Here is a 22,500-nt window from a genome sequence, read left to right as displayed (position 1 = left end):
AATGTGGTCTATGACTAATCGGCTTGACATGAATGAAGTCGCCCACGTTGTTATCACGCGCTGCGTCTATTTTAGGTAGGATACTAGATTATACGGTGACAGGCTAATGGACTAATTGATTTAATCCATGAGAAACGGGAGTAGGCCACGTTCAGCCAGTCGACACCATCAACAATTATTACGGATATCATTACCTGCTACCTAATTAAGTAGGAATCTCCTAATCTTACATTGGTCATTGCTTTAGGCATGTGTGCTTTATACAAGTCAATCATGAATCTAGCACAACAACCTAAATCACAATAACAAAATAGTCGGAACCTTTAAAACAATGGTTAGTATAGCGTATAATTGAAGTAATTGAATCTGTGATTATCAAATCATTCAGAATTGACGAACACTTTCCACATGCATCCTCGTGCGTTTCCTCATCGTCTACGTCATCGGACTAATCATGTTTTCATGATCCAACCTGCGAAGGAGGAGTCTGTAGTATTGCGAAACTACGCGGTGTGCATCAAACTCTGACGGGACAGTCGGTGTTGTAGTAGCTTTCAGAACATTCGAACGCGTTTTCACAATACGTAAACGCAGTTCATTGCCAGCCTTTGGCAAATAGGCTGGACCCTCGCATTGATCTGACCCGAGGGCTTCGAGAATGTCTTTAGCAGATCAGAGTCAACAATGGTATCCTACGAGTGTACAGGTAACAGTGTTCCAAGCAAGGAACCTGAAAATCAAAGGCAAGAATGGCACCAACGACGCGTACGCAATCATGCAAGTGGCCAAAGACAAATTTTCAACGTCGGTGGCAGAAAAATGTGTGGCACCGGTATGGAAGGAGGAAGCCTCTTTCGACCTGCCGCTCTTCCACCAAGGCAATGCCGACCGCTGTACTCTGCATATCATCGTAATGCACCGGGCGCTGGTGGGTCTGGATAAGCTACTTGGACAGGCGGTCGTCAACCTTTTGGATCTCCACGATAACAAGACCCGGAAAAAGAGCGAGTGAGTATGTTTGTGTTGTCAAAGGGAAACGAGAAGGTGTATTGGAAGAGGTGCTGAACACTTAAATGGGTTTTTGAGCTGTAAACTAAAGTTTGACTGCACTTTGATGACACGGATCAGTGCTGATGCTGGTACAAATTGGCATTTTATGGGTTTTAAATGGCTCAAGACCAGTGGTGTAGTGGTCCCTGGAGAAGTGGGTATACTCTTATTTTTTTTAACAGCCCTTACAGTAAAGGATAAACACCCTGTTTTGAGAAGTGGGTATACGCAATGCTGACTGAAAAATAAGTGGGTATACTCTGTATACCTGCGTATACCCTGGACTACACCACTGCTCAAGACCCCATCCTAAACCTTGCAAGACAGATGCTGATGTAGAGTCGACTGTTTGGAACTTCTCTAGGTCATGAAATGGGCGGCTCTCCCCAACCCCCCCACTCTCATCCCCACGGTCACCTTTTAATAGCCAATTGACAGGGGGGCCTGTGAGGCGGCCCCCCAGGAAGGAGGATTTTTGGCCCTCGCCACTGACAGAAGAAATCTATGAAAAACATGTCTGAGGCAACAGTAGAAACACTATTGGCACAGAAAAACATTCAAACTATTTGGAAGTGCACCAACTGTAGTTCAGGCGCCATAGCCGTTGCCTTTTTATTATAGCGGTAATTGTGTCAATATTAACACCAGAATTGATGTGTTTCTTTACAATACAGTCATATCAATTAGTTTACATCTCAAAACACACTTTTAAGTGTGCTGCATCTCTTTGAATTGTTGTGTTCAAATGTGAGAAAAGTGTACAAAAACGGCAAGTAGACTGCCATTGTGGTTGGGAGCATTTTCTCATACGCTTAAAGGCAAAGAAACAAATTAAATCACTTTTATTTTTAGTTTTTGTATGTTTCTCCAGAGTAGGCCCAACCAACATTAGCTAAGTGTTCCGAACATGTTTGTGTTGCGGGCGGAGCCGAGGACACATGAGTTGTTGTGGATGGTTGAGCCAGCGGTCTCCTAGGCAACAGCCGACTTGTGTTACCTGTGTGCCTAGAGGATAGGCACCATGACGCTTTGGAATCACAAAGCGGAACTCTTCCTCCTTCTCCTCTTCCTCCTCTCTCAGACTCCCTCTACTCTTGTTCACACTCCCACTCCCCTATTTCCTGACTCAGTACGGAATCTCAACCAAAACATGATGTGTTCTAGTGTCATCAAGGCGCACCCAAATTAGGGGAAGTTTGACCCATAAAAGGGCATTGTACATGTTCATGTTCAGGTAACCACTGGAACAGTTAATTCATAAGGAAACTGTTTTCCTGGCTTCTTCAAAATAAGGTAGTTTTGAAATGTCAAACATATGTAGTCAGGCTGTTGTTTTAGGACATCTCCCTTTGAAAAGAGAATGCAGGCAGCATAACTTTACTTTGGCTAATTCTTTTACTAAGTTAACACAACTTGTCTTGCTGATAGGCTGATCTTCCAATCTTACCTTAGTATGAAACACATTTTGGGACATTATATATGACAGACAGCCTTCGTTCTAAGATGTTACGGTGGGAAGACTTTATACTGTGAGATATTTGGAGCAATATGTCGTGAACCAAGATGAATATCAAACATTTAGCCACATATCCACTGGCGGAACATAAAGGTGTTAAAGGTCTGGCCTGTGATTCTGGCGAAAGGTTGTTGATATTTGTTCTCAACTACCATTCTAATGACATCCCTTTTTTCCATGCCCCTGAAGCAGTGTTCTGATTGGCTGGCATAGTGCATGGCTTGGTCCGAGTCACTTTGTTTTCTTTGAGCCAGGACTGTGTACAGAGCACAGATAGATGACTGTGCAGAGCACTGCTGGAGGACTGTCATATTTAGTGCACAGCTAGAGGACTGTGGACAGAGCACAGATAGATGACTGTGCAGAGCACAGCTGGAGGACTGTGGACAGAGCACAGCTAGAGGACTGTAAGGAGAGCACAGCTATAGGACTGTGTAGAGAGCACAGCTAGAGGACTGTGTAGAGAGCACAGCTAGAGGACTGTAAACAGAGCACAGCTAGAGGACTGTGTAGAGAGCACAGCTAGAGGACTGTAAACAGAGCACAGCTAGAGGACTGTGTAGAGAGCACAGCTAGAGGACTGTAAACAGAGCACAGCTAGAGGACTGTGTAGAGAGCACAGCTAGAGGACTGTAAACAGAGCACAGCTATAGGACTGTGTAGAGAGCACAGCTAGAGGACTGTGTAGAGAGCACAGCTAGAGGACAGCTAGAGGACTGTGTACAGAGCACAGCTAGAGGACTGTGTAGAGAGCACAGCTAGAGGACTGTGTAGAGAGCACAGCTAGAGGACAGCTAGAGGACTGTGTACAGAGCACAGCTAGAGGACTGTGTAGAGAGCACAGCTAGAGGACTGTAGGGAGCACAGCTAGAGGACTGTAAACAGAGCACAGCTAGAGGACTGTGAGGAGCACAGCTAGATGACTGTGTACAGAGCACAGCTAGATGACTGCAGCTAAAGGACTGTGTGCACAGACTACATCAACAGCTAGAGTACTGTGTGCAGAGCACAGCTAGATGACTGCAGCTAAAGGACTGTGTGCACAGACTACATCAACAGCTAGAGTACTGTGTGCAGAGCACAGCTAGAGGACTGTGTGCAGAGCACAGCTAGAGTTGCCTGGCCATTACCAGCCTGTGACTCCATTTCATTCCATCAAATCAGGCGGAAATACGTAGGCTGGTGTCACCAGGCTACAGCTAGAGGACTGTGAGGAGCAATTAGCTGAATTTTACAAAAAAATGTGTTTGATTAGAATCATTGACTGAACCTTTAAACTGTTGCTTTGAAATTAACTTTTACCAGAATCTTCTTCTGGATAATTTGATCTAGCACTGGAACCCTGCTAAACTCAACAAGCCACCCTCTGTCATCCACAACACCGCTGGCTTGTTTTGAATTTTCTATTTCTGCTGATCCTTGGCTTTTTTTTTTTTGCTGTGTTTACTCTGACGACTGTGATGTGCCCAGATCGAAACTCCAGTCAAGGGCAGTCTTTCATGCGCAAACATTCACTCAAGCCCCGCGCGTTAGAGCGCTGCCCTCTCACATTCCAGCGTTCCACTGGGATGCTGTGAGATCTGAGCCTCACCCAAGACATAGCCAAGTCTAAAAAAAACACTGAACTAGACTCGCAGTTGAGAGGGGAGTTACTCTGCTTTGTGTCTAGTGGCCTGCGTTACAATCTCATCAAGAAAAAATGGCCGACCCCTGTACATTGGGTTTATCTGGGCTTCATTCATTGGGAAAGGGTGGGCTTGCTTTATCTGTACTTTTCTGTCTTTTTTTCCCCTTTTTTTTAAACTGCTGAACTCTGTGGATTCCACCTCTCCAACAGAGCTGAAAGAACCCCCGTCAATACTGAGTCGGGGGGGGGGGGGGGACTAGGAGGCGGGGTTTTGGGACCTGGGTCTTTGAAGGCATCCAGCAGGGACCCCACCCAGCTACACTTCATTAAACAGGCATTTTAACAAGGGCCCCCACGGTCAGCATCCCCGCCTGGCCCTTTCACAATGTTTTAGCAGGAAATAAAGACTCTTTTCAAGCTTCGTTTGCTTAAAGATGACATCGGCGCCGTTTAAATATGTGACTATAATGTGACTGCTGAAAAACATGCAAGACGTTCTTACGGGATCTTATAATGACAAAAAGTGACTCACTTGCTTCTTGACTCTTGTTCAGTTTTCGTACTGTTCCTTTAATGGGAAGTGAGTTGACCTGATAAGATAGCCGTGGTTGGCCTGTTCTGTTTCCGTCTGTAACCTCTGATAATGCTGCTAGCTCTTATTCAGACTTGCTCACAGTCTGAGTCAGAATGTAAATACTTCAGGGCATCAACTGGAGTTCAACAGTTGAAGGGAAAAGTTAGTGCCATGTTTTTTTTTTTTTTCACTTTGGGAGTAAACATGTGTTTCATACACACCGTCACATGCATGGTGACAGATACTCAGATAGGTCTGTGCAATAGGGATGCTCAAGCCCTGGTGTTTTGAGTCCCTGTGTGGGTGACTAATATGTGCATGACCAACGGTATGCGTGACATAATGTTGCAATGTCCGAAACTCTGTCCGATAAAACTGATTCCCTGTTGAGGCTGTATCATACACTTTTTGAACAGATGCTGGTGTAGATCACATCAAATGTCTTTATTTTTGTCTTCCTCTGAAGATGATAATAAGTAAGGTTGTCAAATGATTAAAACGATTAATTACATGCATTAAGATGAATTAATCAAAATAAATAGCTTATATCAATTTGACATGAGAAGCATTTAAAAATCTGTCAGATTTGCCATTGATGTGATGCAAACTGGCCTCTTTTCAAATCCAACTCATGACATCCGATTAATCAGCATAATTTCTTTATGCCTTATTTTTTCTATAATTCTTTAATTGAAATGAATGCCTTATTTTGACAACCCTAATAATAAGTGAACATGGTGTTTTGTTCCGCTGGCATTCTACCTGTGCCCTGAATCACCTGTGCTTGCCAGTGAGGTTAACCACCCCTCCAGTAGCCTAGCATGGTGTAGGAAGCTCATCCCCTGCAGTGAGGTTGACCACCCCTCTAGCAGCCTAGCAGGCATAGGAAGCTAATCCCCGTGGTTCACCTGTGCTTGCTAGTGAGGTTGACCAGCCCTCCAGCAGCCTAGCATGGCGTAGGAAGCTAATCCCTGTGGTTCTCATGTGCTTGCCAGTGAGGTTGTCCACCCCTCCAGCAGCCTAGCATGGCGTAGGAAGCTAATCCCTGTGGTTCTCATGTGCTTGCCAGTGAGGTTGTCCACCCCTCCAGTAGCCTAGCATGGCGTAGGAAGCTAATCCCTGTGGTTCTCATGTGCTTGCCAGTGAGGTTGTCCACCCCTCCAGTAGCCTAGCATGGCGTAGGAAGCTAATCCCCCTGGTTCACCTGTGCTTGCCAGTGAGGTTAACCACCCCTCTAGCAGCCTAGCATGGCGTAGGAAGCTAATCCTCTGTATTTGCATGCCCTTCCTTGTGTTGGCCTTTCCGGGTAGCCTGGTTATCATGGTATTATCCCATGTGAGAGTGAACATCAGAGTCACCTGGGCTTGTGAGTTGTGTTCTCTACCTGAGGGCGTGACGGTTGCCACCCTAGTCGTCCGTATAATGGCCTTAAATTAGCTCAGGTTGATGAGTTCAGTACACGGGCATGGTAACCTATTGACGTGTTTCAGTGGGTGTGGTATTGAAGGCATCAAAACAATACGATGTAACATTTTCACAAATGAACAAAGCATACATACACCCTTAAATTATGTAACTGGGTTAGTCAGTGTACATCATAACACCTAAAGTATGAGAATTCACTCTGTGGTGATTCTTTAAATTTGTTTATCTAACACGTTGAACAGGAAGAACCAGTGAAGATGGCTCCTGTACAGGGAGCTTTTGTTTGTTTTGCACGACTCTGCAATACTCGTGTTAAGCACATTTTGTTAATCAGTCAAAACAGGTTAGATTTGTCGTCCGATCTAACGGCTGTTCGGCTTTTGTAATGGAATTGTCCTATGTACCTAATCTCGATTCATTTATGTGTACCTAATCTCGATTCATTTATGACGAGGCTGCTTTTATGGCTACCATTACAGGGTGTACCAAGGGCGTCGCTTGCATAAATGACTTCATTGTGTTAACTGTACTCTCCTTTTGTTATCAGTAGACTTCATGTTTCATGACTTTCGTCAATGGGGCAGCTTTATGAGTGCCATATAGAGGCCGTTTTACTCTCTCTGACGCCCCCTCCCCCCCACACACACACACACTCACACACACACACACACACACTCTCACACACACACACACACACACACACGCACACACACACACTCACAGAGTATTGAATTCCAACCTTTTCTCCCATAGTCAGTGGCATCATATTACTGTCTTACTTGAGGGGTAATGTTGATATCCTAGGGCTTGACATTGACACTGAGGGCCTGGTTCTCACGTCGCTGCGATTCTTTTGTCCTTCATGGAAACTCTGCTGCATGTATTTTCTCCCGTCAACGCGGAGCAAACCGCTGAGAAAACATTGCGGCCATACAGCGGCCCCGATCAAATTCCATTCTTTGGTATCAGTGATTGATGTGACTCAGCTAAGGGCATGTTCTCACAATACATGGACTCAGCAGAGTGGACGTGTTGACACGCACACGCGCACGCAGCCACACACACACACACACACGCACACACACGCACACACACACAGAGGTTACAGAAGATGATCGATCGATTACGCCCAACAAATGTGACCCTCTTATTTGATACGGAAGGAGTGTAGACACACCAAATATACAAATAAACCTGGCCTATAGTAGCCTGTCTTAGATGATTACGTACATACAAACGGACTCAAACTGCACTGCATACAGACCAAACTTTCAGTGCAACAAGAAAAGTAACCAACGACCAAAATACTCTCCATGGATCAAACTGTGAGGCGCTGTTGTGGAATTTAGACTGAAAATGGATGTCTAAACCCCTTCTGTATATCCACTTTTTCAAAGGAAAACAAATGTGCAAATGATGACTGAAGAGAAAGCGACTCGATTTAATTGAATCATTTATGCTTTTATTCAAATGCTGTATCACACACATTCTGAGGGAAGTTAACATAATTTATATTAGATATTATATAACTAATTTATTTTAATTTTATTCCTAAAACTGGTAAAACAGGACTGCTCAGGTCCCAAGGTCTTTCCAGCGAGGGCCTCAGTTTCAGGTTTCTCAGTAAACACTGATATGTGTGGCGCTTTGTTTACCTAGGAAACAGCAGCGCCGTATTAATGGGAACGCAGCGCCTGGTTTCTGTTAACCCTCCTAATGCTCTGTGTTTCCCTCTTTCACTGTGAAAGTAGGAAGGGCAGAAGAACCTTTACTGAAGTAAAACTGCGTGTTACTGAAAACAGGAACACTGTTGTGTACCGTGTTGCACAAGTGGTAAAGGGGTGTGTGGGGGATGGGCCTGTGTTTAGGCTCACAGTTGTTGTATGGTTTGGCTCAACTCGCTTCAGGAGACAGATAAGGTTTTTGCAACAGTGGAGGCCATTACTGTGAACCCCACACGAAGCCCCCCCCCCCCACAGCGCTGTAGGGTCCGATGGAATGCAAGCTGGCCTTTACTCCCTTTTATCCCTGCTGAATTCCCTTTTCCAGGGAATGTTGATGTGGAGAAGGCTGTAGTTATTGCTGCTTTGTTAGTGCCTTTTCCAGGGAATGTTGATGTGGAGAAAGCTGTAGTTATTACTGCTTTGTTAGTGTCTTTTCCAGGGAATGTTGATGTGGAGAAGGCTGTAGTTATTACTGCTTTATTAGTGTCTTTTCCAGGGAATGTTGATGTGGAGAAAGCTGTAGTTATTACTGCTTTATTAGTGCCATTTTGAGGGCTGCTGACTCCAGAGAGACTCTGGGTTGCTGGCGGCATTGATGATGCGCTGTCTGGCAGCCAAACCATGAAATATTGATGGCGTCCTCCCTCCTTTGCAAGGGCATTTGACTTCACTACTGACTTTCCATTTGTCATGCTTAATAAAACTCATGTCTGGTCTTTTAGTAGTTTGAGCAAATTTGGGCCATTTGTAAGGAATGTGGATAATGGCTGCGTGCTATGAGTTTTTTTTCTCTCTCTCTCTCTCTCTGTCTCTCTCTCTCTCTTCATCTACCCATCATAGCTGTATTCTATTCTGCGTGCTATGAGTTTTTGAGGTCTACCCATCATAGCTGTATTCTCCATGATACTTCAAATGGTTGCTTGAAATATAGCAGTAATGAAACGATACCACTGAATGGAAAATAGACATTAGATGGCTACTTTTATGCTGCATTCATTATTGTTCCCTTTTATTGTGAAGGCTTCCCATGTCACCTTCCCACGGTAATGAGGAACTGTGTTGATTGGCTAAAACGTAGTGTGGTCTGTCTGGATTTGTGCCAGTGAGAAAATGAGTGTGGCAATGGACTTAAGTCTAGTTATTTATTCATCGTCAAGCGCTTCAGTCAACTATCTATTGTCAACCAGTTCTGACACTTGAAACAGATATGAATATCAGTAGGCCTACCTACAGTCAGTGTGACATGTAACAGGTTAAGCACTATCCATGTTTCAGTTCTCTCTTTACCTCAGTAACCAAAGTGTGTATGTGCTGAGGTGAAGCTGTGCGTGTGTGTGTGTGTGTGTGTGTGTGTGTGTGTGTGTGTGTGTGTGTGTGTGTGTGTGTGTGTGTGTGTCTAAACTTGGATTTGCAATAGCAAAATAAAGTTTGGTGAACACATTTGCTTAGATGCCCTCTTATCGCTGACTAAACACGCTGACATGCTTTAATTCATCTGCATGGTAGTTGTTGAGTCAGCTTCATGGCTTTATGTTTTTCAGCTAGACAACCAGGGCCGTAACTAAAGGGGGTGCAGCAGGTGTGGTAGCACCTGGGCCTGTGGGTCTTGGAGGCCCGTAGACATTGCCAAAAATACTTATTTATACCCATATTCAGCAAAATACAGTACCAGTCAAAAGTTTGGACACACCTTTAATTTTGATGAGAAGTGTTTGTAGATGAATACTGAAGACATTTAAACTACGAAAGAACACATAAGGAATGATGTACTAAACAAAAAAAGTGTTATCTACCATGTAGAAAATAATAAAAGTAAAGAAAAAAATCTCAAAAAATTAGAAGGTGTGTCCAAACTTTTGACTGGTACTGTAATTACACTGGCAAAAATAGCTACAGGTAGGTTAATAAACCCACCGTGACAGTGTCATATGCGGGATATGTGCGCAGGGGGAGGGGACGTGGCGGCGGTTACAAACATGAAAAAAGGGGTACGGGACTGTAAAATGTTGGGGGAACCACTGCCTTACACCACTGACTAGGGCCCGTTATAATAGCCTGCACCTGGGCCCGTCATCCTGGCCTGCACCTGGGCCCGTCATCCTAGCCTGCACCTGGGTCCGTCGTAACTACATTACGCCACTGTTGACGTCAGTGTTGTTTTGCAAGGTTAGGTCAAGGTGAAATGTATCCATGCACAGCAAATAGACATTATGTGGTACACTGATGCTGTCCATTACTACTCTTATAATCACTACCCATCCAAATGCAGGTTCACTGATCTTTCCCTGTCCACAGACCTGTGTAATTTCAGAGCACAGCAACGTACCTGGAGCCACTCTGGTGAGAGTGTGTTATGACATCAATGTTGTTGTGTCACGATGAGGATAGGTGCTCGCCAGAACAGCCCTACCTTTCCTGTGCGTGTGTGTGTGTGCGTGTGTGTGCAAGCGTGTGTGCGTGTGTGTGTGAGTGTGTGCAAGCGTGTGTGTGTGTGTGTGCAGACGTGTGTGTGTGTGTGTGTGTGTGTGTGTGTGTGTGTGAGCGTGTGTGTGTGTTGAATGCAGATTGTATTGACCGTAGGAGGAGATCAGTGCAGAGGCCACACAAAGACATAATTGTCTGTTTTATCAGCTTTCAGCCTTGTGGCCTGGAGCTTGCTGGAACAGGGGGGACCTTCACAGAATGTAGTAGAGTGAGCTAGTCTGATGTTGAAAAGGGCTCACAGAAAAGGCCCTGTTCTCCTTGTAACATAATTACTTAAGCCATGCAATGGAGGAGTGAAGTCTATTTTAAGATTTGACCTCAAAACTATTGAGAACATCTATGTTTTTTGTGTCATTGTTTCATTTAGTTTTTTTCTGCACCCGGGTGATTTGACAAAACATTGGTTGTCACGTGAGGCCCAACAAGAGGACCGTAGTTACCGCTGACTTCAAACACTTTAGAGCGTGGTGCTTTCAGAGTGGATTTATGCTATATGGTCAGTGAAGGACAAATGATTAATTAAGTTTTCTGTTATGCTCTCTCCTCGTTACTCTTCCCCTGCAGTTGGTTCAAGCTGTTAGATAAAAATGGGAAGGCAGACAAGGACCGTGGAGAAGTTCTGCTGGACATCCAGTTCATGAGGAACAACTTGACGGCCAGCATGTTCGACCTCTCCATGCAGGACAAGCCGCGCTCTCGCCTCGGCAAACTCAAGGACAAGGTCCGGGGGAAGAAGAGCGATGGCTTCTCCGACTCGGCGTCCGCCATTGTGCCTTCGGTCAGTCAGGTGCTAACCGACAGCGAAGGGGAAGGGGACGCCCACACAGATTCCCCGAGCACAAAGAAGAAGTCCAAACTCAAGTCCTTATTCGCTCCCAAGTCCAACCTGCACCGCAACCATTCCCAGTCCATGTCCGTCTTGGGAACCCTCCCAGAGAAGAACTCCCCCCTCAGTGCAAGCCGGTCCTCTGGCCTAAACGTCGAGTCTCCTGATGGTGAGTGTTTCATACCTGTTCTGTACATCACATTAGCGTCAATTATAGCAGTTACAGGCTTTTCTGTCAGAAGCTAAATTCTGAAAGTAATTGATAAATGATATATATATATATATATATATAATTGATCAATTACTATATTTATAAATATATGATATTGCTATCGGTTAATAACGGACCGCAGAAGGTTGGGAAGCCCCATTCAAGTGAATGGAGCATTCTACAGCATTAAGAAGAGCCGTGTAATAAATATATATAATTGATCAATTACTATATATATATAAATATATGATATTACTATATATATACATATATGATATATATATATATAATATTTTCTCCCTGCTTACTTTTCACAGTGAAAAGGAAGATCGGTCTTGGCAAGTTTGGTCTTGGTCATAAACGCACGGGGAGTAACGACAGCAAGGCGTCCAAGGGCCCCTTCTCCTTGCTGGGCCGGTCCAAGCAGAGCGCCGAGGACCCCAACAGCCTGTGCATCAACGGCAGCCACGTCTATTCCGAGGAGGCGGAGAACAAGAGCGGGTCCACCCTCAGCCTCAACAGCTCGGGACAGGGGTCCGTGGAGGACGTGAGGAGGCAGCAGCGGCACGAGAGGAACGTCTCCGACACCTCCACCGACTCCTTCAAGGCCCTGAGCATCCCCACCTACAAACCAGAGACGCAGGAAAAGAAAGGCAACGTGCAGCAGCAGCGCCTTAGAGATGATGATGATGATGAAGAGGAGGAGAGGGAGTCCGAGGCTAAGAGGCAGGCCGAGGAGAAGCAGAGGCAGGCGGAGGAGAAGCGCAGACTGGCGGAGGGGAAGAGGATCCAGGACATGTTGCACCGGCAGGAGGAGCAGGAGAAGAAGAGGATGCAGGAGCGACAGAGGAAGATGGAAGAGGAGGAGGAGAGGAGGAGAAAAAGAGAGGAGGAGCGTAAGAGGCTGGAGGAGCAGGAGGAGGCGAAGCAAGCAGAGGAGGAGGCGCGGAGGAGGCAGCAGCAGGAGGAGGCGCGGAGAGCCGAGGAGCAGAGGCACCACGAGGAGACCAGAGTCACGGACAGGATCTCGTCTCTGTTCGGCATCGGACGGAAGAAGGAGGAGAAGAAGGAGGAGCAGCAGCACCAGGAGAGCCCCCCGACCGCAGCTCCTCGCCGATCAGTCAAGGAGCTCGAGGTCCCCGCCTCTACAAACCCCTTCGAGGAGATCCCACTCAGCCCAGACCCACCCAACCCCACCGCTGGCCAGGGCCCAGTGGACGTCCAAAGAGGAGTCCTCGGCCCCCACGCCCCCAGCGGTGGCTTCCCCAGCCGCACGGCCAAGGTGTCTGCCGTCAAGCCAAGGTGAGTCTCCCTCTCTCTCTGTAAATGCCATATATGTATGTCAAAGGGTGCTCTCTGTGTTGCCAAGAGGTCCTTTGCTGAGATCCTTGGGGAGGATTGGCATCATGAAGGGTAAGTTGAGTCATCTATTCATGCAGATGGTCATGTGGTGTATGGCTGGGACCTGTTGCAAATCAAATCCTCTCCAAATCCTCTATACTAACTGTATGATTAGCAGCCTCTTGGTTCCGTGAGGTTCACTTTCATGTAATGAGCTGTGATGTGCTGGTTTATGCTGGGTCACAAGCCTTCTCTGTCCACAAACAGGTAAGGTGCTATGCTAGTAACTCTTCTCTGTCCACAAACAGAAAAGGTGCTATGCTAGTAACTCTTCTCTGTCCACAAACAGGTAAGGTGCTATGCTAGTAACTCTTCTCTGTCCACAAACAGAAAAGGTGCTATGCTAGTAACTCTTCTCTGTCCACAAACAGAAAGGTGATATGCTAGGAACTCTTCGCTGTTGGTTAACCAGGGATGCTAAAGGGCTATTGCATGGGAAGATGCAACTGCTGAGGGATCTTCACAAAATCTTTATAAAATAGTTTCTTTATAAAATTATTTCTCTTATTCTTTCCGCACAGACTTGTTAAGTAACGAAGTTGTAAGTGTCTGTATAGTTGACACAGAGTATATGATAAATAATATCAGCTACTTAGAATACATTTATTAAAACAGTTTATCAAAAAGATGTTAAGGGTCACACAGAATACAGATGGTGTGCATTGATAACTTCATAGAATCTTTAAATAATGCTACTGAGTAATTCATACTATACAAACAATAATACAGTTTGTTTTGAAATGGGTGGGTTGGTATTCGTCTAGGTGTGTTTCCACAGACCAAAGCATTCGCAGCACAAATAAAGCCATGAGGTTGGAATGAAATATGTGGTTAGCAGTAGCCAAGGCAGAATGTTCTCATTTTACCACCAGGTGTCACATTAACACCACACTACATCGCGTCAGCAGGGGTTGAGCGCACTCTTGTCAATATTCCTCCACAAAACAATCAATGGCATCTATTCTGTCAGCTTTTATCCAATTTTTGTGTAAAGTGTACACAACCTTCCATGATCAGTCTCTGTTCTGTTATTATATAGCCTGTTCTAAAGACCCTTTCCACCAGATGGAAAAGGTGTGCAGGGCTGGTGTGCGCTTAATAAAGTGGGCAGGGCTGGCGTGCGCTTAATAAGGTGGAAGGGCTGCCTATGGAATGCTTATGAAGGGATCATACTTCTTCTCTCCACTTGGGGGCGCTGTTTATAGTAATCGCTGTCTGTAGTAACTTGGTGTTCAAAATGTGCTTATGTATCTATAATCATGTGATCATACTAGTAACTAACCTTTTTGAAGGATTCTTTCATGATTTGATTTTTTTTTTGTGATGCGTTCTCACATTGGCTTGACACTCCTCCAGATTCATTCACAAATATTCCTCCTCTTCCCCTCTCGCTTTGTTCCCTACTCTGTTGTTCAGGCTGTTCAGAATCAGAATCAGGCTGGCTGATCAGGCTGTTCAGAATCAGGCTGGCTGTTCAGGCCAGATAACCTTGAGAAATCCTCCTTTTTTTTGTGAAATCACATTTGTTGAACGGTCAAGTAGCACGGAACACGGACTCCATTGTTTGAACTGTCCAGCGTTAGCTCAGGCTCAGTGGTGTAGTGGTCCCGGAAGAAGTGGGTATACTCTTAATTTTTTTAAACAGCCCATACAGCACATGATAAACACCCTGTTTTGAGAAGTGGGTATACTCAGTGCTGACAGAAAAATAAGTGGGTATACTCCGTATACCTGCGTATACCCTGGACTACACCACTGCTCAGGCTGATCCTTGCTGACTGGAGTAAACGACTCTAATGGCTCTGTCTGTTCTGCCTGGAGTGGGAGCGACTGATCAGACCAGTTTGGGGACTTGTTGATTGGTCTACGGTGGTGGTGGAACGGAATTGGGTGTGCCTGATGCCGTGGTGTTGGTATGGAGCATAACTGGTTAAGGATGTAGAAGGATCACAGACTGGGACGAACTTGCTTTGTGTGAGGTGAAGGTGCCGGCCGGGGCTTGAGGATCTGTTTTGTTTTGTTCAAGATTTTTTACTTGTAGCTCGGATATATATTTTCAATCATTCAAGTGGTGAGTCAGTTCATCTTTAATCTGTTAATGATACATTTTGGAACTAGGTGATCAATAGTTTTATGATTGCCTAGAAGTGTTTTGTTAGAGTAGCGATGTGATTTGGGTACTTTCTATTGATAATTTAGCTGGCGTGTGTAGTTCACCACATCAGGCCTGGTAAGGAATAGATCACACCTAGTTGGGTGTTTGTAGTCAGTATATGCAGAAGTCCATCACCATTTCTGAAGGTAAAGCTGTAACACTGCCTAGGCCTAAATATAAAGAGAACATTTAAACTTAACATGACATCACACCTAAACTTAACATAACATGACATTTAAACTTAACATGCCATGACACTTACATTTGCTGGCCAAAGAAATAGAGCCTGGTACAGACTGGGCAGAGTGTTTCACTAGAGATATGTGATTAAGCAGTACAAATGCACACATGTGTCATGTCAATAAAGCTTTTGAAATTGAATTAGAAATCAAAACTGGATTTAGTCTGTAGCCAGACTAATGAAATAAAAGTAAAATCTTTAGAACAATACTTTATTAAGAAAAATGAAGACCATTCTACAAGAGTGGTGTTGTTGTTTTTAACTCATACACATTTTATAAATAATTGTATATACTTTTTATATATTCTCTAATCATGAATGATGATGGACTTTTAGTATTGTGATTGTGAGGACAGTGATGAATAGATTACCTGGTATGATAACAGTTGGACATTGGAAAGGAATTGATGTGTAGACGTTGTGTTTTATTTTTTTTTCTGGTCCATGGCAGATTGGCAGAGTGGCAAGAGCCTGAAACTGATTTAGAGAATCCCCCCTCCTATACCGATACTACAAATACCCAAAACCAGGACCAGTTCTCCCCCTCCTCCCTGCTCTCTGTGTCCTCCCTGTCTAGTCTCCCCTCAGACTCCTTTGATATGTACTCCACCACACCTGAAAGAAAGAGCAGCGCCATGTTTCCACCTGGACCTCGTGGCGCAGATGAACAATATAGACTTACTGCTCAAGTGAACCCCCGCCATGGACGTGTTTCCCCTGGAGCCGTGGCTTCCTCCGGTGTCCATCTGAGCTCCGTAAAAAAAGAATCCAACCAAAGGGCGGGTGTAGAGGGGGCAGGGTATCATCAGCATGCCCAAAGGCCGGCTTTGCCGCTTCCCGATTACGAGTCTCTGTTTCCGAAGAAGAGGCACGGAGTGATGGGCCAGACTCGCTGGGATCACATCATGGCGGAGGTGAACCAGAGACGACTGGAGAGAGCTGCAGACATGAGTGGGCCGGAGATGAGTGTGGATGGTCCCGTTGGAGAGCGTCCTGTTCAAAAACCCCTGAGACGAGAGGAAGCAACGACAGGGTCTGTGGCCAGACAAGCTCTTCATAGCTCTGGAGCAACGACAGGGTCCGGTGCCAAACAAGCTGATCACAGCTCTGGAGCAACGACAGGGTCCGGTGCCAGACAAGCTCTTCATAGCTCTGGAGCAACGACAGGGTCCGGTGCCAGACAAGCTCTTCATAGCTCTGGAGCAATGGCAGGGTCTAGTGCCAAACAAGCTCTTCAACCTCCCAAGCCAACTGCTGCAGCTTCTCCAAGACAACAGGCTAATGAAGAGACCCTTGTTGCCGGACCTAGACAGAGTAATGAGAGAAATGTGGGCAGCGTTGAGCATAGGCTGCCCAAAGAACCTCCTGTACCTGCAGTCCGCGCCACACAGATTAATAATAACTCAGACAGAAAATCAGCAGATGTCATAAAGGCTGATAAACAATTGCCCTCAGTCAAACCCAGGCAAAAGACGCCAGCCAGAGAAGCAACGAAGAACGTCCAACCTGAAGCACAGCAAGATAAGAACACGGACAGTTTTCCGTCGAGAAACCATTGGAACATTTCACAGCCGAACACGAGTCAAAATGACCGTCTCTCAAGAGGTACAAAGAAGCAAATAGATATAGAGGAACTGGGCGTGACTGCTGAGGATATTGACCACATATTTGAATCACATCGTTCCGTAAATACATTTTCCAATATTTCTCCGAGTGACACTGGTGTGTCTACAGAGCAAGACAAACCCGTGGAAATCATCCCAGAAACGTTCTCAAAGAAACGTCGAGCCCCCAAGCCTCCCGTGAGTGTAGTCCTTACTGGGAACGATTCTATGGAGAAACTAGGCGGACACTCTGGACAGATTCGGTCCGATGCTCTGAAGCCAGAGCCTGAAGTTAATACCCAGGATGCAACAGTACCTGTGGAGGAGCCGTGGGAACCAGAACATGTGTCTACACCGTCAGCCCTTACAGCAGCATCCACTAGTACCAGGCCGGAGAGCCCGGGAGCGGAGGCTGGAGACTCTGTCACCCATCCTGCTGGGTCAAAGACCCCTGTGCGGGCATGGGTGTCGCCCACAGATACAGTGCAGTCCGCTGCCCCTCAGGGCAGCAGTGGAGGGCCAGTGTCAGCGTTACGCAGGTGAGACCGGTTTTGTCCATTGTTTTCTGCAGTTTGACTTATGGCAATGTTATGTTTTAACTTGGCTTGGGTGGATTGAGCACTGTCTAATCTCACGAGGAAAAGAGACATGGGTCAAGTAGTGTCAGCCAATGTGAGAAACAATACACAACACACAGCATGTCTTGAGTTTTTTTCCTTTTTTTCAAAAATTGTATCTTTTTTGAGGCCAACAGGTTTCAAACATCATGGGATACTTTTCTTTTTACATAGTTTCTCTCATGATTTACAGGTGATCTTGATTTTTTTTCTAACCTTTATCAACAGTGATCTGCATCTGCTTTATATTTGGAAATGTATTTCTTTGTGTTGCATTATTGGCCGTTGTGGTGTGCTTCAAGCATTCTTTTTACTCTAAATTAATCATCTTATTAATCATTTCATTTGGGTATTCCGGCTGCATTCTTGGTAAAGCCTGGCAGGGCTGCACCATTGTTTTCAGTGTTTCAGTATCTCCCAGGTGTCTGCCTAATCTTCCTTTTGCTAAAGCACACAGCAAAGATGTAAATGAAGGCCACAAAGGGTTAATGAAAATGGCAAGGCTTTGGTGCAGTTGAAATCTCCTGTGTCGGATACTCTAATGATTTATTATGTATTTCTTAATTACTTTATGTGCCGGCATTCACATAGAGGTGAATAGTGATTTGAAGTGTCAACAAGAGACATTTCTAATATTTAGTTCTCAAGGACATTCTGCAAGTTTGAATTACAAGCATTTAAATTACTTCTAACAATCTTGTGCTTTAATTGTGCTAGTCACTCATTTTATTTCAAAGGAGAGTGCATTGATGGGTGCTAAGCCACTGCAGGAATGTATGAAGCTGGCGGGGGCTAACTGGGGGGCTTGCTTGAGTATCTGTGCCATTCTGCTATAGAGAGATGCCTATTCACTTCAGACTTGACTTAACATGCTAAACTCACAATTTCCACATTTTCACGCATTCCGTCATCAGTTTCTATCAACCTCAGGTGTGAGAAGTTTAGAACCACACTCTTCTGTGCTTTAAATTGTCACCATATCATAAAATTAAGTAAGCATGAGCATCTTTTTCCAGATGTCCCACCTCACTGATACTGTTTCATACATATAATGTGGTTGTAATGATGTGATCTCAAGCACAACAAGTGATTGGTAAAAAATTACCAAGATTAATTATTGGTTAACCCGTATAATATAACGATCGTAACAAAGACCGTTTTTTAATAGCAATATGATCAAGTATCTTCAAGGGTACATGAGCGGGTTATTTATCCACCTGCAAATCCTGGTGACTGCATTACTGTGAATGATCATTTTTTCCTTGTGTTCATACGGCTATGTACTTACATTTTCAGCAAACTGGTGCTGGCCAGGACGAATTAATCAATTTCTTTGGTACAAATGTTTGTGACATTGAAGGTAGCTGTTGAGAGTCAATACTCTCCTGGTTGGCCCACCTTGTATTGTATTTTAACGTGTTTTTCCACTGTACCTGGCTGTTGACCAGTCTGACAAGTTTGTCGCCTTCTTTTGATTGGTTGATGTGGGATGAACACAATGCATGTCAGTGCTGTTGGTATGGAGCAGAACTGGTTGTAGAGAGATGTCGCGTCACACAAACAAGTGACTAACCCGCATTGTGTGTGAGCCAAAGCACCATCGTGGCTTAAGGAACTGTAATCTTCTGTTGTTTATGCTTTGGGATCTATTTTTGCAATCTCAGTGGTGAGTCAATTTATCATTCATAGCTTAAAAATATTCCCTTGGGAATTTACAGAGCAGTGAAGGATAGAATAGTTTTCATGGTGACTTTTAAGAGGAAGTTTGTTAGTCATTTTACTGTTGGTAACGTGACTGTTTTAGGATGGTTCACCTTGTGATTCATATCAGGCAATAGGGCAGATGGCAGGTCTAACATGGGCAGATGGCAGGTCTAACGTGGCGTGAATATTTCCATCATCATATCTAAAGATAAAGATTTACTGCAGACTCGAAATATAAACAAAAAAATCCTCAGCATTTCTAAACATAAATGTAATTCCTTGCATAGTGTGAACTCGGTGTCTTCTGTTTGCTGAGACAAGCTTCTGAGACTTTCAAATTCCTTGATAATAGGCAAATGTTGACTGCAAATCCACAGGAGATAGATTTATGATGAATTAATACAGAGTATCACATGTTGTGAACTACACTAGCATAACTGATGACATTACATCACAGCCTTATTTGAATACTTGAGACCCTCCTAACATAACATGTATGCAAGGGTAAAACTTAGAAATGGTGATGGAAGCTTGCGAGTACTTTTATTTGCATAACCACAGGATAACTTTTAACAGTTGTCTTCCTATCTCACGCTCACACTATTTTCTTTTTAGACCAAACAAACCAAAAAATGGATTAAGTTAAGATTGGTAGAATGTTCAAATGCAAGCATCTCTTTTTGTGTCTGTTCCTTGGCAGTGTCAGAAACATGAAACTGATATAACGACCCCCCCCCCCCCCCCATCCCCCACAGATACTGCCCATACCTAAATCAAGGTCCTTTCCTCCTGGCTGTGATCTGAATCATTCCACTCAGTGCACACTCTGGAGGGGCAATACCATTCCTCTCTGACACCAAATAAGTCAGACAAGCTTCTCAGCACCATCTACAGGCCGGGTATGGAAAGCCTGCCAGTAAGACGTGTGCTTTCGAGAGGTGGGCCTGCCTCCGCGAGTCGCACTCCGCAGCAGCTCACGAAGGAGACTGATGAGAGAAGAGTCATTGAGAGCGCAGGACACCAGCAGACCCAGAGGCCAGTTCTGCCTACGCCTGATTACGAAACTCTGTTTCCCAAGAGAAGGCACGGAGTGATGGGCCAGGCTCGCTGGGATCACATCATGCTAGAGGTGAATGAGAGACAGATGAAGAGGGCTGCTAAGGTCAATGGGACGGAGAGGAGTGCCAGCGGTCATAATGAATCAAAAACGACCCGTCCCCCTGGTGTATCTAATGGGAGCACTGCACCACCACAGGAGGCTCTGAGTGAAAGGTATGATAAACAGGTTGGCCCAGCTCCCCTGCCACGCATGACAGTCTTATCTTATGATAGAAATGTTGGCCCCAGTTCCAAGCAGGCTCTCCTGCCCCCTAAGCCAATCTTGGGTGATAAAAAGGTTAGCCCCAGTTCCAAGCAGTCTCTCCCGCCCCCAAATTCAGTCGTGCCAGATAAAAAGGTTGGCCCCAGTTCCAAGCAGGCTCTCCTGCCCCCTAAGCTAGTTGTGACTGATAAAAATGTAAGCCCCAGTTCCAAGCAGCCTCTCCCGCCCCCTAAGCCAATCTTGGGTGTTAAAAAGGTTGGTACCAGTTCCCAGCAGGCTCTCCCACCCCCAAATCAAGTCTTGGGTGATCAAAAGGTTGGCCCCAGTTCCAAGCAAGCTCTTCAGCCTCCCAAGCCAGTCTCAACTGGGCAGCCAATAGAGGTGACTACCATGAAAAACCTTTCACCTGTCAGTCCATCTGTCGAAAAGCCTTTCAAAGTGACTAACAAAGTATTGATTTCTGCACTGGAAAATGTACAAAAGAGAGACTCACGGCTCGCAAGGTCACAAGAATTTAATGGAAATAAGAGGAAGGAACCTAATGTTGTCAGTGGTCCTGATCATCTAATGGAAAACCCCACATCAAGAGCAACAGTGCATTCAGACACACGTGTGATCAAGACTCAAAGTGAAACACAAGTGGCACCTAATGTTATTTCCAGACCAGTGTATCATCATGTCGAGTTATTAGAAAACTCGTTTGAAGATGACCCCTTCCCTATTGACCCCTTCCCTAATGACCAACTCCTTTCCCATGACCCTTGGCATTTACCACAGCAGAACAGGGGCGAGGAAGTGTTTTCACAAACTACTTCCTCTTCAGAGAAAAATCCCAGAGAAAATTCCAAGAAATTGATGTCTGATGCACTGGAAAATGCTCATGAAAGAAACCAAGATCTATCCGCACCACTCCATGGTCCTGAGAATGAAATGAAGAGTCTTAATGGTGTAGTTGATGGTCCTGATCATCCAAAATACAAACCTGTACCCAGAGCAAGAAGACTGTGGGGTGCCAAAGAGATGCAGACTGTAAAATCTAAGTCAAGTCATTCTGTCGAGCCAGGGTGTACTGCGAAAGAAAAAGACGACTGTGAATCTGTACTGAGACCTGCTACAGAGACCTTGGCATTGAAAGAGACGGAGGTTATTTCCATGAGAGAGGATACACATTCTGATTTAACTGAAGTTAAGACGGATAGAATCCCGGTCAATGACCCATGGAACAAACCCGAACGGAGCACAAATAATGACTGCCTGTGTATTGTTGACTCAGAGAAAAAGACAAAAATAGAAGATAGTCTTTTAACACCTGGTGACTTCGATGGTATTTTTGGATCAGCTATTCCAACAGATGCATTTTCTGAGAATTGTTCTGAGAAGTTCCCCGAACAGAATATAGCTCTGGCTGTAATAGAAGATAGTACACCTGTTTCCCAAACACCTTCTGGGACACCAGCACCTTCACCTCCAGCACCGTCTCCTAGATCACATTCACCTAGCGGACCTTCACCTCCAGCAAGCTCAAGCTGCATAGGGAATAGTGAACCCTCTTCAGATGTGTTGACGTCGGCACCTGATATTCTTACCCAGGATGCCGTTCTCTTGAAGGGGACTGTTGTAACCACACCCCTTGACGAACCAGTTAACGAAGAATCCTTTGACAAAACCCCCATTTCACTATCTGGATCCATGACACTTACACAGCCCGGGGGCTTACCAAAAGAAAAAGCTGGAGTAATTATCACGCCAAACCACACAGAGAAGCCTGCTGAGATGGAGGACCTGTCAATGAGTCGCAGTCAACATGCCACACTCTCTAAAATCGAGTCATTGGAAAATGCACCTGAGGCAGAAACAGAAAACATAGTTATTGAATGTGACCCTTCTACTAGTGACAAACGCCTTTCCTATGACCCACGGAACTTGCTACTGCACGACAATAGTGATGGCATCTTTGCACCTCACAAGAAGAATGAGATTCAAGAAGAAGAAGTAGATTTGTCACCAAATGAGATTGACA

At 45.0% G+C, this 22,500-nt stretch overlaps 1 protein-coding gene across 1 annotated transcript in view; it reads left to right on the top strand.

Annotated features, from left to right (window-relative positions):
• Positions 1-658: 658 nt before the first annotated feature.
• The window catches only part of rab11fip1a (RAB11 family interacting protein 1 (class I) a), a gene marked incomplete at both ends in the record, with an annotated part of 24,564 nt that continues 2,722 nt past the window's right edge, over positions 659-22,500 (top strand). Inside the window, 4 exons of the mRNA XM_080851929.1 lie at positions 659-1,008; positions 10,965-11,395; positions 11,755-12,209; positions 12,375-12,739. Of these exons, the coding sequence (XP_080708055.1) occupies positions 659-1,008; positions 10,965-11,395; positions 11,755-12,209; positions 12,375-12,739 (1,601 nt within the window). The remainder of the gene's footprint in view (positions 1,009-10,964; positions 11,396-11,754; positions 12,210-12,374; positions 12,740-22,500) is intronic.

Source organism: Sprattus sprattus, assembly GCF_963457725.1.
Source record: "Sprattus sprattus genome assembly, chromosome: 15".
Taxonomy (NCBI): domain Eukaryota; kingdom Metazoa; phylum Chordata; class Actinopteri; order Clupeiformes; family Clupeidae; genus Sprattus; species Sprattus sprattus.
This window is presented reverse-complemented; position numbering and strand designations above follow the sequence as displayed.